Here is a 17,556-nt window from a genome sequence, read left to right on the forward strand (position 1 = left end):
TATCATGAAAAGGTTCTCTAAACGAGCTATTAACCTAATCATCTGAATCAACTAATTAACTCTAAACACCTGCAAAAGATTCCTGAGGCTTTTAAAAACTCCCAGCCTGGTTCATTACTCAAAACCGCAATCATGGGTAAGACTGACGACCTGACTGCTGTCCAGAAGGCCATCATTGGCACCCTCAGGCAAGAGGGTAAGACACAAAGAAATTTCTGAATGAATAGGCTGTTCCCAGAGTGCTCTATCAAGGCACCTCAGTGGGAAGTCTGTAGGAAGGAAAAAGTGTGGCAGAAAACGCTGCACAACAAGAAGAGGTGACCGGACCCTGAGGAAGATTGTGGAGAAGGACTGATTCCAGACCTTGGGGGACCTGCGGAAGCAGTGGACTGAGTCTGGAGTAGAAACATCTAGAGCCACCGTGTACAGGCGTGTGCAGGAAATGGGCTACAGGTGCCGCATTCCCCAGGTCAAGCCACTTTTGAACCAGAAACAGCGGCAGAAGCGCCTGACCTCGGCTACAGAGAAGCAGCACTGGACTGTTGCTCAGTGGTCCAAAGTACTTTTTTCGGATGAAAGCAAATTTTGCATGTCATTCGGAAATCAAGGTGCCAGAGTCTGGAGGAAGACTGGGGAGAGGGAAATGCCAAAGTGCCTGAAGTCCAGTGTCAAGTACCCACAGTCAGTGATGGTCTGGGGTGCCATGTCAGCTGCTGGTGTTGGTCCACTGTGTTTTATCAAGGGCAGGGTCAATGCAGCTAGCTATCAGGAGATTTTGGAGCACTTCATGCTTCCATCTGCTGAAAAGCTTTATGGAGATGAAGATTTCATTTTTCAGCACGACCTGGCACCAGCTCACAGTGCCAAAACCACTGGTAAATGGTTTACTGACCGTGGTATTACTGTGCTCAATTGGCCTGCCAACTCTCCTGACCTGAACCCCATAGAGAATCTGTGGGATGTTGTGAAGAGAAAGTTGAGAGACGCAAGACCCCACACTCTGGATGAGCTCAAGGCCGCTATCGAAGCATCCTGGGCCTCCATAACACCTCAGCAGTGCCACAGGCTGATTGCCTCCATGCCACGCTGCATTGAAGCAGTCATTTCTGCAAAAGGATTCCCGACCAAGTATTGAGTGCATAACTGAACATAATTATTTGAAGGTTGACTTTTTTTGTATTAAAAACACTTTTTTTTTTTTACTGGGGATGAAATATGCTAATTTTTTGAGATGGGAATTTTGTTTTTTCATGAGCTGTATGCCAAAATCATCAATATTAAAACAATAAAAGGCTTGCACTACTTCAGTTGTGTGTAATGAATCTAAAATATATGAAAGTCTAATGTTTATCAGTACATTACAGAAAATAATGAATTTTATCACAATATGCTAATTTATTGAGAGGGACCTGTGTGTATATATATATATATATATATATATATATATATATATATATATATATATATATATATATATATTTATTTATAATATGGACTGTCGTATGCCAACAACCTTTTAACCTGTGCTGCTCTGTCATAGAGCATACCCATGCCCCTTCCCTCACTTTTTTTCAGATGAAAATAATGTCCATCTTAAAAAAACAATATTATTAATATTATTAAATGAACATAAATTTGCAGGGAAAAAGTGCATTTTTTTTTTTTTTTGCATATTGCACCCACGTAGGTCGCGTGGGTTCATGCCATTCTCCTGCAGACTCCTCATTCAGCTCTCCCTTTATACCAAGATACAGACTTTCAGTTGGAGAGAAGAAGTGTCACTGGACTGATAGAAGTGCAGTGATTACCGCACTTGGGTTCATTGAGAACTACAAGTCTGTCTGCTGTGGTGGCAGCAGAACTTGTAGCTCATTTTATCACAGATTTCTCTGAATGATAGACACACCAATTTCAAAAGTGGCAGCTGATACATGTGGAAAAGAACCCCAACACACTGTGATGGGGACAGCTGGATCACTGGCCTGACTTCTCCTTCTGACTGGACAAAGGAAGGCGAATATCTTAAAGGATAACTACACTTAGAACTTTTTGATTGAGGAGTGAGGGAAAGCAGGCTTGTCGTGACCCTGTACCTATTAACCTTTGTGATTGCAATCTATTCTACGGCTTCTGTTTTAAACATTCCTCCATCCAGTCCTTCTTACAGCTCCTGTGGAAGATACTTCCCATTGACCGCTCTGAATTAGGGTCTCTGGGGCTCCTATGCAAATTCTGTTTTTCTGAAAGTTAGTGTTTGCAAACTCTTAGACACACCTACCTGAATATTCATGAGACCATGATTAGACAAGGCAATAGGTTGTTCATGAACCCAGTGGTTTATAACCGAGACTTTTAGATTGAAGGTGAATCAGCAGGGCTTCACCACATTTACTAACTCTGGGGAAAATGAGTGTAACGGCACTTGCAAAGTGCACAGTCTATTTGTCTTTATTAAATCGACCCCATTATGTTTAAATAACATCTTGTGTTTTTTTCAGGACCGAGGGGTCAAAGAAGATGAGCTACAGAGCATTTTAAATTACCTGCTGACAATGCATGAGGTATGTCTCAGTCATTTTTTAATACCAGTTAATTGGGTTATTGACATTTTTTAGGATTGCTGTATGACATTACAAATGGAATTTGTGTGTTTACTTGAGTTCTAAATAGTTTTCAGGCAGCACGTCTGTGCAAAGGCTTGATAGACTTCCAGGAGTGCCAAAAAATGAATGTGCTTTCATCTTGTCTGATTTTTGATGGTTTGACTGAGCGTCTCAACTGACCCTCATCTAATGCAACATTCTGCAATTTGAGACACACACAGCACTGGTGATGGTTACTCTAAATGGAGCTGAAACACGGCAGGTTTTGCGATATTTTTTTAGGGCAAAGTGGGGGATGTACATAGTGGGTGCCGTCTGAGGGAGTTTAGGAAAACACAGTTATGTGCTGTTAAAGTACATTTAAATCTTGACTGTGTGATATTTGGTTTTCTAAAGAACTTTGTATAAAATACCATTCCTTTTTTTTTTTTCCCCAAATAAAATGTATTAAACCTTCTACCATCTTTTTATATATAATATATTTTCACTGAGGATTTCCTGATTTCCTGTAGCCCGTTTGCAGTGACTTCCCATTTACTTGCATGCTTTAAAATATCTGCTGCACATCCTTGTCTAAGCTGATTCCTGATAACGGTGCAACTTACTTGTGCAATAAGTGTCAGCATGGCTGCTTGTAGTTTCCATTACAAGCAGACCCATCCAGTGCCAACTTCCTGCAGAAAACGACAGGGGGGGTGGGTACAAGAGCAGTCATCCTGCAGAAGAGGAGAGGCCGCAGCAGTTGCTGGTTTTTATTACAGTAATCTCCAACATATAGGCAAAGTGCAGAGGTTTAGGATGAATGCCATTGGTCCTTAACAGCAAAAAAAAATCTATTTTTGTTTAAATGTAGGCAGAAATGAAAAAAAAATCAGAAAACAAGCAGCTTCAGCCCTCAGGGGGCTTTAATCCTAACTACAAATGGCACACTTCACATTTTAAACACACTAAGATTCTCCAAGGGCAGTAATCAACAATAAACTCCTTGGAGCCTGGTATATGCATCTTCATTACACGCAGAATAAACAGCAAAAACAATATATATATATATATATATATAATACCAGAGCACATAGCCGGGGGGGAACAGACAAACATTCTTTGAAATAAAGCTGTATGAAAAATAGAATGATAATATATCTAAAGAGACCAAGAGAGGGAGGTTAGCGTAGATACAGGTCAAAGTCCCACCAGAGGGTTAAACCCTGTGGCATGCAACTTTGCAATCTATCAATCCACCCCCTCCCCTAAAAGTCTCCGATGTCTGTTCCCTTTCCTTTTTGCTACTCTCTCAATGCCACAAAATGTATAGTATCTCACAAAACTGAGTACACCCCTCACATTTTTGTAAATATTTTATTATAGCTTTTCATGTGACAACACTGAAGAAATGACGCTTTGCTAAAATGGAAAGTAGTGAGTGTATAGCTTGTATACCAGTGTAAGTTTGCTGTTCTCTCAAAATAACTCAACACACAGCCATTAATGTCTAAACCGCTGGCAACAAAAGTGAGTACACCCCTAAGTGAAAATGTCCAAATTGGCCCCAAAGTGTCAATATTTTGTGTGGCCACCATTTTTTTCCAGCACTGCCTTATCCCTCTTGGGCAAGGGGTTAACCAGAGCTTTAGAAATTGCCACTGGAGTCCTCTTCCACTCCTCCATGATGACATCACGGAGCTGGTGGATATTAGAGACCTTGCACTTCTCCACCTTCCGTTTTAGGATGCCCCACAGATGCTCAATAGGGTTTAGGTCTGGAGACATGCTTAAGGGATAAGGCAGTGCTGGAAAATAATGGTGGCCACACAAAATATTGACACTTTGGGGCCAATTTGGACATTTTCACTTAGGGGTGTACTCACTTTTTGTTGCCAGCAGTTTAGACATTAATGGCTGTGTGTTGAGTTATTTTGAGGGAACAGCAAATTTACACTGTTATACAAGCTGTACACTCACTACTTTCCATTTTAGCAAAGCGTCATTTCTTCAGTATTGTCACATGAAAAGATATAATAAAATATTTACAAAAATGTGAGGGGTGTACTCACTTTTGTGAGATACTGTAAAAGAATTAGTATTTCCTCCATGTGTCTCCCTAAAATGTTTGAAAACATTGTACTTTGCTTTTTCATGACTGGAATCACAAAAATGTTTATATATATATATATATATATATATATATATATATATATATATATATATATATACACACATACATACTTCTTTGACACCACAGCTCTACCTTGGAACCTAATAGTATATCTATAAGGGTGTGCTAGAACTAGCTAATTTCCTATGTATATATATATATATATATATATATATATATATATATATATATATATATATATATATATATATATATATATATATATAAGCAACCCTTTCCCTCCTTTTTAAACCTGAAAGAAATACAAACCAAACAATGTAAGTACTTACCTGACCCAATGTCCAGACGGCTGAACTCAGTTGAAGAGATAATCTAAAAAAGCATTGGAGTTTGGCGGCTCAGAGAAGGAATGCACTTTGTTTCATGCAGAAGTGAACATGTACAGTCTTTATTTTTTAGGTTTCAGCTGTTAGGGCTACTCAAAAAGTTTCTGTTTGTGTTAAAGTGGAACCCAAAATTTCCCAGAGTTGGTTATGGGCATATTTATGGGGAGTTCTTGTTACTGCACATAATACTACAATAATTGCGGGTACCTGCTATTGAAGGCCCAAACCCATAAGTCACAAACTAATTTGAAGGCGACTGGTTTTAGACTGTTGCTCTTCTGAAAAATTGAAAAATGTTCTTTGGCCTGTTTTGTCCCCTTGCAGCTTACTAACAGAAGCAGTTAGCCTTCACATCATGTGGCCTGTTTTCAGTGGCAGCTGATTAGAGATCACATGACTCCTTCCAAATGGCAGGTTATGAGAGGACACACAACTTTACTAGCCATTCCATTATGGTTTCTCTTGCTTCTATACTTCATTCAGCTTCTGCAGATTAGGAATTAATGAGGTTCTAGTGAATGTGAGAGACTAGCATATCTAGGGGCAACAGCAGTACAGTGTGTTTTTTTTATTTGATGACTCATGCCCACAACGTTTCCAGTTTATATGAATTTTGTTACACACACCTTATTAAAACTGTCTTTAAGGGAGGTGTAACCATTAGAGCAAGGTTAAAGGCCTAGTGCAGTTAGCATAGGAAGCTGTATTTCCATGTACTATATCTATTGGCAATTAGTTTTCCAGAATAGAGAGCTCAGACAAGCTTCATTATACATAACTTGAACTGATGCTGGCTGTGGAAATAGTGGGTCATCTAAGAGTGTGACTTGTTTGTCCCTGTATTACAGGATGAGAATATTCACGATGTTCTGCAGCTTCTGGTGGCTCTCATGTCTGAACATCCTGCATCGATGATACCAGCATTTGATCAGAGGAATGGAATACGGTGAGGCAAAACCACAGTTTAAAAAAGTTAAACCCAAGCACTCAACTTTTACACTGAAAAACATTTAGAGGCCCCCCGTCCCATGTACATGCACATAGGAATGTAAATACATGAGCCAGGATGCCCATGTACCAAAACGGCAATTGCCTTACACGTTGCATATCCCTGCCCACACCGGTGTGAGAGCAGTATGTAGTTCTAGGGCCATATATATACTGCTTGGGAGTTTTAACTAATCCTCAGCTCTAAAATTTGTATTTTATCATGTGTTAAAGTGCATTCGGAGACCTATGGGTGCAGCTGTCGGAATACAGCAGGGGGGCTCCTACATCCACCTTGTTTGTGTGGCTGGAGGAATCTGTTTTTTTTTTTGTTTATTATCTCAGTGGCTGAACAAATAAAAGTGTATGACCAGCTTAACTTTATACAAGAGTATTATTGAAACACTATCATTGATATGCAATATATAATTAGTTTCAAATATTATACCAAAGGTAAAAAAATTATTGATTAGCATATTTATTTCAACTGCACATAATGTACTTTACTAACCAATGATGTAAGACGAAACTGCATCCTTGAAAAACAATTAACAAGTTTATATATTTCTAATGACTTGGCATTGCAGCTGCTTGGCGTTTCCATTTAATTAGTGAGTATTGATCAGCTTTTACAGTGCATCCGGAAAGTATTCACAGTGCTTCACTTTTTCCACGTTTCGTTATGGTATTCCAAGATGGAATAAATTCAATTTCTTTCCTCAAAATTCTACAAAAAATACCCCATAATGACAACGTGAAAGAAGTTTGTTTGAAATCTTTGCATATTTAAAAAAAAAAAAAAAAAAAAACGAAAAACATCCCATGTACATAAGTATTCAGTCTTTGCTCAATACTTAATATTGTAAAGCGCTGCGTAAACTGCTGGCACTATAGAAATCCTTAATAATAATAATACTTTGTTGAAGCATCTTTGGCACCAATTACAGCCTCAGGCTTTTTGAGTATGATGCCACAAGCTTGGCACATCTAATTTTGGGCAGTTTCTCCCATTCTTCTTTGCAGGACTTCTCCTTTAGGTTGAATGGGGAGTATCAGGGCACAGCCATTTTCAGATCTCCCCAGATATATTCATTTGTGTTCAAATCTGGGCTCTGGCTGGGCTACTCAAGGACATTTACAGAGTTGTTCCATAGCCACTCCTTTGTTATCTTGGCTGTGTGCTTAAGGTCATTGTCCTGTTTAAAGATGAACCTTCACCCCAGTCTGAGGTCTAGAGCAGGTTTTCATCAAGGATGTATCTGTACATTGCTGCATTCATCTTTCCCTTGATCCTGACTAGTCTCCCAGTTCTTGCCGCTGAAAAATATCCCCACAGCATGATGCTGCCACCACCATGGTATTGTCCAGGTCATGAGTGGTGCCTGGTTGTCTCCAGACATGCTTGCTATTCAGGCCAAAGAGTTCAATCTTTGTATAATCAGACCGGAGAATTTTGTTTCTCATGGTCTGAGAGCCTTCAGGTGCCTTTTGGCAAACTCCAGGTGCCTTTTACTGAGGAGTGGCTTTCATCTTGCCACTCTACCATATAGGCCTGATTGATGGAGTGCCGCAGAGATGATTGCTTTTCTGGAAGGTTCCCTCCTCTCCACTGAAAAATGCTGGAGCTCTGTCAGAGTGACCATCGTGTTCTTGGTCACCTCCCTGACTTAGGCCTTTCTCCCCCGATCGATCAGTTTGGCCAGGCGGCTAGCTCTAGGACGAGTCCTGGTGGTTCCAAACCTTTTCTATTAACGAATCATGGAGGCCACTGTGCTCATTGGCATCATCAATGCTGCAGAAATGGTTCTGTACTCTTCCCCAGATCTGTGCCTCGATACAATCCTGTCTCAGGAGGTCTAGACAATTACTTGGGCTTCATAGCTTGGTTTGTGCTCTGACATGCACTGTTAACTGTGGGGCCTTATATAGACAGGTGTGTGCCTTTCCAAATCATGTCCAATCAACTGATTTTACCACAGGGGGACTCCAATCAAGTTGTAGAAACATCTCAAGGATGATCAGTGGAAACAGGATGCACCTGAGCTCAATTTTGAGTGTCCTGGCAAAGGCTGTGTTTTTTATTCTTAATATATTTGCAAAGATTTAAAACCAACTTCTTTTATGTTTTCATGCAATATTATTTGTAGAATTTTGAGGAAAAGAATGAATTTAATTAATTTTGGAATAAGGCTGTAACATGACAAAATGTGAAAAAAGTGAAGCGCTGTGGGTACTTTCCGAATGCACTGTATGCATTCACAAAAACCTTGAATTAGAAGTAAATGCACTGATATATGTAACTGTTGTAATGTGTGTATGTTATGATGCTGTTTTGAGAGACGGAGAGATTTTGTGTATAATGGCCAAACCACTGATGCCAGATCGTGTGACCTCAGACAATGATTCTTTTTTTCTTTCATATTTGCTGAAATACAGCTTGTAATCTCTGGACACAATAAACCTCTCTGTACTCCACGTCTATAAAACAAAGTCAGGATTGTTACGTTCATTCTAGAGAACAGCACTGATTGTTTCTTGTAGTGGATCAAGATAATTATTTTTCATAGAGGAATTTCTGAGTCACCCTTAACTCCCCTAATTGGGTTTTGTGGGAAGAAATCTAAATACACAGGCCAATAATATTGGGACATCAGTGAATATACACACATTGTAGGAATGAATACAAAAATTGCATATATAATTGTGAAGACTATGCATTTTTTTTTTTTAAAGAAAATGTGTCTTGGGTTTTGTACATATTTTCTTCATTTGTTATGGTCAGGACAAAAGATTGATTTTCTCTTACGTCCTCCGACAGTCGCCGCCTCTCCATATTCGTCACTATGGGGTTATTGACCTTTGCTCCGTAGGAGTAGCTAGGCAACAGAATATGTCAATATTAAAGCTTTTAGCATATCCCACCCCCAGGGGGTGGTCCCCTCAGTCAATACCCTCCTGCTTCCTGTATCCAAACCTCAGTTTCATTGTCTAGCTATCAGGAGTAGCAGGCTGTTTCTGTGCTGGGGCTTTTTGTCTCAGCCTTTATCTTCTTTTTGATTTTATTTGAGTGTTTTTCTCTCTCTTTGCTTAGCTGTTAATTTTTTCAGCATTAGTTAGTTCTTCTGATGAAGAGGATCGTGCGGGCTGGGTCTCGGGCTGGCCCCCCTGGTCGCAGGTTGTGGGCCAGTGGCTTCCCAGCCTGCCATCGAGCGTTCAGTCAGGTTTTTTCCTGGCATGTGTGAACGACCCATCCCTGTTCGCTGCAGGGATGCTGCGGTGAGGTGGCTACCTCACTGGACGCCATGCGGTTTCGCACCGCAGTTCTACTGCGTCCTGGCTGCGACTCTCCCTGTCCTCTGTGCAGCGGCTTGATCGCTTGTGCGGGCTCCCCACGCCATTCAGAAGGTAAGTGTACTCTGTGTGGGGACCTGTCTGTTTAGTGGGTGTCAGTCTGGGACTGTGTAACCCTGCATTTCTGTACACACTATTGGGCTCCCTGTCTGGTTTGCTGCCTTCTGTGGGCTGCAAGGAGGGGGGCTATCCTGCACTGTTCTGTGTTACAGGCTGTGTGTTTTTCTGTGTGACATGCTGTATGCTGTGGGGCATGATGTGAGACATGTTTGTGCATACATGCGGCGGCCGCTGCTGCGGTCCGCCATTTTTTTATTATTACTGCAGGCGTATGATGGCCATTACTGTATGAGGAGCGCGGCGTTTTTGGCGGCGATCGCTCAGGCCACATGTCAGCGCTGCATGCTCTGCCTTTGCAGTCCACCCAGGGTTCTTGGTCAGAGGGGGAATCCTCCCTTCCGATCAAACTTCTGGAATTGCGGGCGATAAATCTCTGCCTTCGACGTTGGACGGACAGGCTTCAGGGCCGTCCGGTTCGGGTGCAGACGGACAATGCCACAGCGGTGGCCTACATCAACCACCAAGGGGGCACCAGGAGTGCCCGAGCGGCTCGGGAGGTGGCCGACATTCTGTCTTGGGCCAAGACGCACGTCCCGGCGATCACGGCAGTTCACATTCCGGGGGTGAAGAACTGGCAGGCGGATTATCTGAGTCGCCAGACCCTGGACCAGGGGGAATGGTCACTCCACCCGGATGTCTTCCAGATGTTGTGCGCGAAGTGGGGTCTTCCGGATGTGGACCTGTTCGCGTCTCGTCTGAACAACAAGGTGGGAAGGTTCGTGGCAAGGACGCGCGATACTCGGGCAGACGCGTCGGACGCGTTAGTGGCTCCGTGGCATCAGTCTGATGTATGCATTCCCACCGATTCAGCTACTATCCAGGTTCCTTCGCAGGTTGTCCTCGGAACCGCTCACGGTGATTCTGGTGGCGCCAGACTGGCCTCGCCGGTCTTGGTACGCAGACCTCGTGAATCTGGCGGTCGACGCTCCATGGCGTCTGCCTCTTCGAGAAGATCTTCTGTCTCAAGGACCGATATTCCATCCTGCTTTACAGTCGCTGGCTTTGACGGCCTGGCTGTTGAAACCGAGGTCCTGAGGGATAGGGGTCTCTCCCCGGAGGTCATTCACACTTTGATCAATGCTAGAAAGACTTCTTCGGGGAAGGTTTACTACCGTACTTGGAAGGCCTATTTTGCCTGGTGTGAGTCCGGGGGGTTTTCCCCTCGCTCATACTCGGTGTCTAGGGTGTTGTCTTTCCTTCAAACGGGTGTGGACCAGTGTTTGGCGTTGGCCACGATTAAGGGTCAGATTTCTGCGCTGGCCGTTCTCTTTCAACGCCCTGTGGCATCTAATTCTTTGGTTAGCACCTTTGTTCAAGGGGTGCGACACCTGGTCCCTCCTAGGAGGGAGCCTTTGCCTCCATGGGACTTGAACCTCGTTCTGTCCGTGTTGCAACATGCTCCCTTTGAAAAGATCAGGGAGATCTCGTTGCCTCTGTTGTCCAAGAAGGTCGCTTTTTTGGTGGCGATCACTTCGGCTCGCAGAGTGTCGGAGCTGGCAACCTTGTCCTGCAGGTCTCCGTATTTGGTGATTCACTTGGATAAGGTGGTCTTGCGACCTAACCCTTCTTTTCTCCCATAGAGGATCTCGGAATTTCATCTCAATGAGGACATTGTCTTGCCTTCACTTTGCACGAAGCCTAGACATCCGAAGGAGGTGGATTTACACTCCTTGGATGTTGTTCGGGCGATCAGGGTTTACCTGTCATCGACTAAATCCTTTCGCAAGCCGGATTCTCTATTTGTTCTTCCAGAGGGGCCTCGGAAGGGCTTGGCGGCGTCGGCTTCTACCATCGCCATATGGATCAGACAGACTATTGAACAGGCATATGTTTTGAAGGGAAAAGTTCCCCCTATGCCTGTGAAGGTGCACTCTACCAGATCTCTGAGTACGTCTTGGGCCTGTCATCATCGGGCTTCTGTGGCCCAGGTGTGTAAGGCGGCGACTTGGTCGTCCGTTCACACCTTCTCAAAGTTCTACAAAGTGGATGTTCAGGCATCGGCAGATGCTTCTTTTGGCCGCAAGGTTCTTAGTGCGGCAGTGCCTTAGGGTCCCTTATTTTTGGGCCCTTGGCTGTTTGGGATGTTTTTATCCCTGGGTTATTTGTTTTTCCTGGGTTGTTGCTCCTGTTGAGCAAAGTTTTTTTCATGCTGCCCAGCTGGTTTCCTTCCTTTGGTAAGGTTCCTTTTTTTCTGCTGTGGGTACTGCGTTGCCTTAGGCGCGGTTGCGTTTCCCACCCCTCATGTATGCACTGCTTTGGGACGTCCCCATAGTGACGAATATGGAGAGGCGGCGACTGTCGGAGGACGTAAGAGAAAACTGAATTTTTGTAAAATCTTACCTGTAAAATTCCTTTCTCTGAGTCCTCCGACAGTCGCCGCCCCCGCCCCTCTTTTGGGGTTTGTTTATGTACTCTACTGCTATTCTACTGAAACTGAGGTATGGATACAGGAAGCAGGAGGGTATTGACTGAGGGGACCACCCCCTGGGGGTGGGATATGCTAAAAGCTTTAATATTGACATATTCTGTTGCCTAGCTACTCCTACGGAGCAAAGGTCAATAACCCCATAGTGACGAATATGGAGAGGCGGCGACTGTCGGAGGACTCAGAGAAAGGAATTTTACAGGTAAGATTTTACAAAAATTCCGTTTTTTTTTTTAATAGTCTAGTTTATATGTAATTGATAAGCCTTAGAAACATTAAAGAGTAACTTAACTTTTGTTGCGAAAAAACATTCCCCTCTGGGTGATCTAAGTACATTGCAAGGATTTTAACAAACTTTGTTGCAGATTCCTACCCTTTTTTATTCTGAACACAGAGCTGTTTGATAATAATAAAATCACTCCCATGCACATTTATTTTGCACATGGACACAGCCAAACAAACAGCTGCTGCACTTGCATGAGGAAAGTTGCAGGCTCTGCATCCCTTTAGACGTGATTTTCTCTTTTGGAAGTATCTTTAATTTTTTGTTGCAGGGAATGCCCAAAATCTGACTTCTGTGTTAGTGCAGGTTTCTTATAAAAATAAGCCAATCGCACAAATAGGAAATTACATTTTGAGAGGGGGGGCTTTGTTCGTACACCATCTGTGTACAGAAATCCTCTAGGTTGCCATATTGCATTGCATTTTACAGAATGAAAAGGAATAGTCATTTTTAATAACTTTCAATTATATTACATGACTTGTGTAGCATGTGTACATACTATATTATTTTTTTAGTTTGCTATTTTTTTTCCCCACGAAAGTGAAGCTACTTTTTAAATTAAACTTCACCTCAAACCATTATGTTCAGTCCTGAGTAAAAACACCTTTTACAGTGATTGGTAAAACCCATCCCAGTTGTTTTACTATAGTATGCCATCCCAGTTGTTTTTCAATTTTACCACAACTGACAACAGGCAGTGTCTGAAGTGGTACGATGGGGACTGGGCTATAGTCCCCATCATACCGCTTCAGACGCAGTATATTGTCAGTTGTGGTGTGTTTCCCAGTATGTTGTACCTTTTTTGTAGTGGTTATCAAAGTTGTTGCTTACTATTCTTTTTCTGTTTCTGTAAGTTGAAGGTCATGCTGCCTAGAAACTGTTTTACTACTGTTCTGATGTTAGTACAGGTCCTGTAAATGTAGTTCTTTGTGCCTATTTTACTCTCTCTATCCTAAAACCATATTTACATGTTGTGACTATAATATAAGTCCAAGTGTAAAATACCATTTGCCATTATAGTATTAAATAGTCTTGTAGCTGAGAACTTGAGAACTAGGAATGTGTGTATTCCAGCTTCTTAGACCCCCTGTCAATCAAAAAAATGTATTTGTAGATTTATTATCAAGGTAACTGACACTCGCCAACCAAAACTTGCTCTGGGCATTTAGGCTTCCAGCAGCTTTATTGAAGCCTTTTTTAAGCACCCTTCATCTCCAGTTTGGGAATGTTGAACCTTTATCTTAATGGGATTGCTCACTGTTAATCGAAACAAGCTGCTAGCAGGCTTCCAACAAGCCTGAAGTTGTGCTTAAGCTTACTGAAGCCTGCTAACAGCTTGTTTAAAGTGATAGTTAACATTCTCAAACTGAAGCCAAGCTACTTGCAAAATTGCTGAAGGCTTTGCAAGTAGTTTGTGATTGCTTGCTGTACACATTGTTCTGATACAAGCTGAAGCCCATGTGAACACATTATGCAAGATATTGCTTTGTGATTTAACAGAGGCTTTCCCATCTCCATCAAATGAAATTGAATCTTAAAGGACAGTTACTCTGTTGCCAAATACAGATGACTCATGTCTATGGAGTCTGGCAAACAACCATGTTCCATGATTTATCCACCATGAAATACTTTATATGTATAGTCCGTTCGTAGAGTTTGATTTACTTTTCCATTTGCTGCACCTTATAAAAATAAAATCAGGAAGGTTTTTTCTTATTGTCCTATTTTGTCACTGGTTATGTTTTAGATAATTGTTTGCTGGGGGAACAATTCCTTGAAACTCGACTGATTCAACAGGGACCTGCCAAATTTCTATCTATGTATGGGCATGCTGGTTGAACAGAAATTAATCTACTTATCTATCTATATGGACTTCTCTACCACCTGCCTGTTTATTTATTTTTATCTGATCAGTGTATTTTGACCGGATGGGAAGTTTCCCCACTTGTCAGAATGCTATAGCTGAGCGGGAGTGATTCTCCTAACCACCTTGAATGTGTGGATGGTGAAATTGGGTCATTTTATTTTTGTTTTATTCAAACCACTTGTTGAACAAAAAAAAATAATAATATATGGGCTACCTTAGTTTGGTTTGGGCACCAATTTCTCATTTTGATGACATTCGTTGAATTATCAGGGATATTTTGAACAATAAGGAAATTGATATTTTGTTATCTAATTATGACCTGTTATCAATGCTGTCTAATTAATTAATAATACAAATTTTCACCTTTTTCAGGGTTATTTATAAGCTACTAGCATCTAAAAGTGAAAGCATCCGTGTGCAGGCACTAAAGGTCCTGGGATATTTTCTTAAGCACCTAGGCCACAAGTAAGGAGTGCAGAATACATCTTTTATGTTGTGTTTGTGGAGTGATTGCTGGTTTCTGCTTTTTTCAATTTAGCATGTTTATGGTTTTAGGTATTAACAGTAATTTAATTTGAAGGCTAACCATTTCCTTTTTCTTACCTTGTGATTTAATTTCTTTGGTGAGTGTGTGTATATTGCTGACTCTGCTGGCTATCAGTAGATGTCTGGAGTGCATTATTATGTGATTAATATTTTATTTTTATCCCTTTGGCAGACGGAAAGTTGAAATCATGCACACTCACAGTCTCTTCACATTGCTCGGGGAAAGGTTGATGCTCCATACCAACACAGTCACTGTTACCACATACAACACACTTTATGAGGTAAGATGTTTTGTATAACCTGCTTTTGGTCCATATTACACATCACTGTGCTGAGGCACGTCCGCCATATTTCAGAATGCCTCTTCAAACACAGCTATCCCTCTGATTTTTGCCATTGACACACCTGTTTGGAAACCCTTTCTATTTATGAGCATGCAGCAACAGCCCCAGAAGGGTAGTCCCTGTTCCCCTGAAACAAGTTGGCATGATGTACTTGTTGTTTTCAATAAACGCCTTTTAACTCACCTTCTAACTTGTATCTTATTGGACACAATGTGCTCCTTTCTACTCCCCTTTCCAAGTCTACGTAGCGCAGTCTCCAACCCTAACGGGTATAATTCAGAACGCAGAACTGATACCCTTTAGAGGAACAATTGTTGCCACAGGATTGGTGGAACATCATACCCAGGATAAAGCTAACCTTTTAATAATTTTGTTGTCTTTGCCAACTCTTGTTAAACTAGTATAACTAAAGGCAATATTTTTTTTTTTAGTTTTGGATAAAGTAGAGAGGGTTGGAGCACCTCTTAGGATTTTATTGCTATCTGTTTACCAGTTAGGGAAATTTACTCTCTCCATTTTTCCTGTTTACTGTTCTTGCTAAAGTGAAAGAAAATCCCAAATTTTGGGTTCTCTCCAGAAAAGGAATAAAGGTAAAATCTCCTAATGGGGACACTAGTTCTGGAGACAATCCTGTTTCAGCTAAGGGTCACGAAGAAAGAAAAATCTCCTTAATGGGACACAGACATCTCCTTAATGGGACCGAGGTTATAATTCTCCCTTACTCTATCCAAAACGAAAAAGGTGTTTTGCCTATAGTTCTACTTTAGGTCAGTAGGTGCCATGCTGTGGTATAGCTTACTGCAACTATTTTATTACTATGAGCATGAACAGAAGCAATGCAGTTCCTTTTGGTTTATATAGGAAGATCTGATCGAGTTCTGATTGGCTATGATGTGCTGGCAATGTGTTTTTGGACCGCTTCTACGTGTTTTAATTAGGGATGGGCTCTGTGTTCGAGTCGACCGTAAATGGGGCTCTCGGCGGGAAGTTCGCCTGCCAGTGAGCGCCCCATAATGCACTGCACTATTGCAGTGCATTGATTGCTAATGATTGGTTATGTGACATCAGAAGGGTGACGTAACCGGGTGGCCCCGCCACTTGCCTATGAAAGCTTTGTCAAAGCTGAGGATCGGTCAGACAGCGGGTAGCCTCTTAAGAGGCGAAAGCGTTTTTGAATTCAATTCTTTTTTTCAGGTCCAGCGGGTGTCGTGATTGACGATGGATTTATATTGAAGGGCGCTATTTTTTTCCTTTTAATAAAGGACTTGTCAAAACCTGCATTCTGTGGTTTTTACTTTTTTACAGTTTTTTGGTGAATGGGTAAGGGTACGATGTACCCGATTCCCATTCTCATAGGGGGGGGCGGGATCTGAGGCTTCCAGACTCCAAAAGCCCCCCCACCCGCACACCCCAATAACCACAGCCCAGGGTTGTCAGGAAGAGGCCTTTGTCCCCATCAAATAGGGACAAGGTGCTTTGGGGTGTGGGGGGGGGGGCAAGATTTTCGGGGGGAACCCTATTCCGTTTTTTCCATTTTTTTTTTTTTTATCTGTATTGCCGAGAGTCGGCAATACATTACAGCTGCAAGCAAGTTTAAAAAACATTTTACCTTTTGTGTCAGTATTGCTGCAGCAAACTCCATACATAAAAAAGATGTGCTACTTTACAGGCACATTAAAGGGACCCCCCAGGCACGATAATTTTTCATTTTTATTGTTTCACTTTAAGCATCATGAAAATCACTGCTCCTGTAAAAACAATCATTTAAAAAAAAAATGTTTGCAACTTTGCATTGATACATGTCCCCCAGGGCAGTACCCAGGTCCCCATTTACGTTTTATGGCAATAACTTTCATATAAGACTATGAAATGAGGACTTTTTATTTTTTATGTTTGTGTCCCATAAACACTGTTTGCATGTGCGAAATGTTTGAGATTTTCCCTGTTCGAGATGTTCTGGTGCGAACCGAACAGGAGGGTGTTCAGTCCATCACTAGTTTTAATCCTTCCACATGTCTATAACCCATGGGATTTCCAGAAATATGCTGAATATAGAATTACAGGGCTATTTTAAAACCATTCTTTCAGCTTTTGAATCTGTGGCAATCTGCCTCTCCTGTTTATTGTTTTTTGCCGTCAAGCAACTGTGTGATTAACACTGAAGTGGAAATCATTCAAAAATGACTTTGGATGGCATGAAGGTGATGTTGAGTAATTCTCACTGCAACTTCAATTGTTGGGTTGTTGGAAACAGAAAAATGATTAAAACAGCAGGAGATGGAGTGCTTTTCATCTTGGATTTTTTCCAGATAAAAACTGGTGGGAAGATTCCAAAATTGCCAAGTGTATGGATAGCTCGAGTTTTCTATAGAAAGGGTTGTTTTTTGTTTTGTGTTTTTTTTTTTTTTTTGGAATTGTATTGGGCTTTTATATCTGTATGTTTTTATTTTACATGCATGCAGGCATTGTTTTCCAGATCTGTTCTTTACATTAAGCTCTGGTTCACACTGATGCATTAGGGAAAACACAAC

At 41.6% G+C, this 17,556-nt stretch overlaps 1 protein-coding gene across 4 annotated transcripts in view; it reads left to right on the forward strand.

The window, feature by feature from the left end:
* The window catches only part of NBEA (neurobeachin), a 1,052,497-nt gene that overhangs the window by 356,783 nt on the left and 678,158 nt on the right, over positions 1–17,556 (forward strand). For all 4 annotated transcript variants that reach the window (XM_082246613.1, XM_082246612.1, XM_082246614.1 and 1 more), the window contains exons 15-18: positions 2,499–2,561; positions 5,951–6,048; positions 14,508–14,600; positions 14,854–14,962. In XM_082246613.1, the coding sequence (XP_082102739.1) occupies positions 2,499–2,561; positions 5,951–6,048; positions 14,508–14,600; positions 14,854–14,962 (363 nt within the window). The remainder of the gene's footprint in view (positions 1–2,498; positions 2,562–5,950; positions 6,049–14,507; positions 14,601–14,853; positions 14,963–17,556) is intronic.

Source organism: Pelophylax lessonae (genome assembly GCF_965119305.1).
Source record: "Pelophylax lessonae genome assembly, chromosome: 2".
Taxonomy (NCBI): domain Eukaryota; kingdom Metazoa; phylum Chordata; class Amphibia; order Anura; family Ranidae; genus Pelophylax; species Pelophylax lessonae.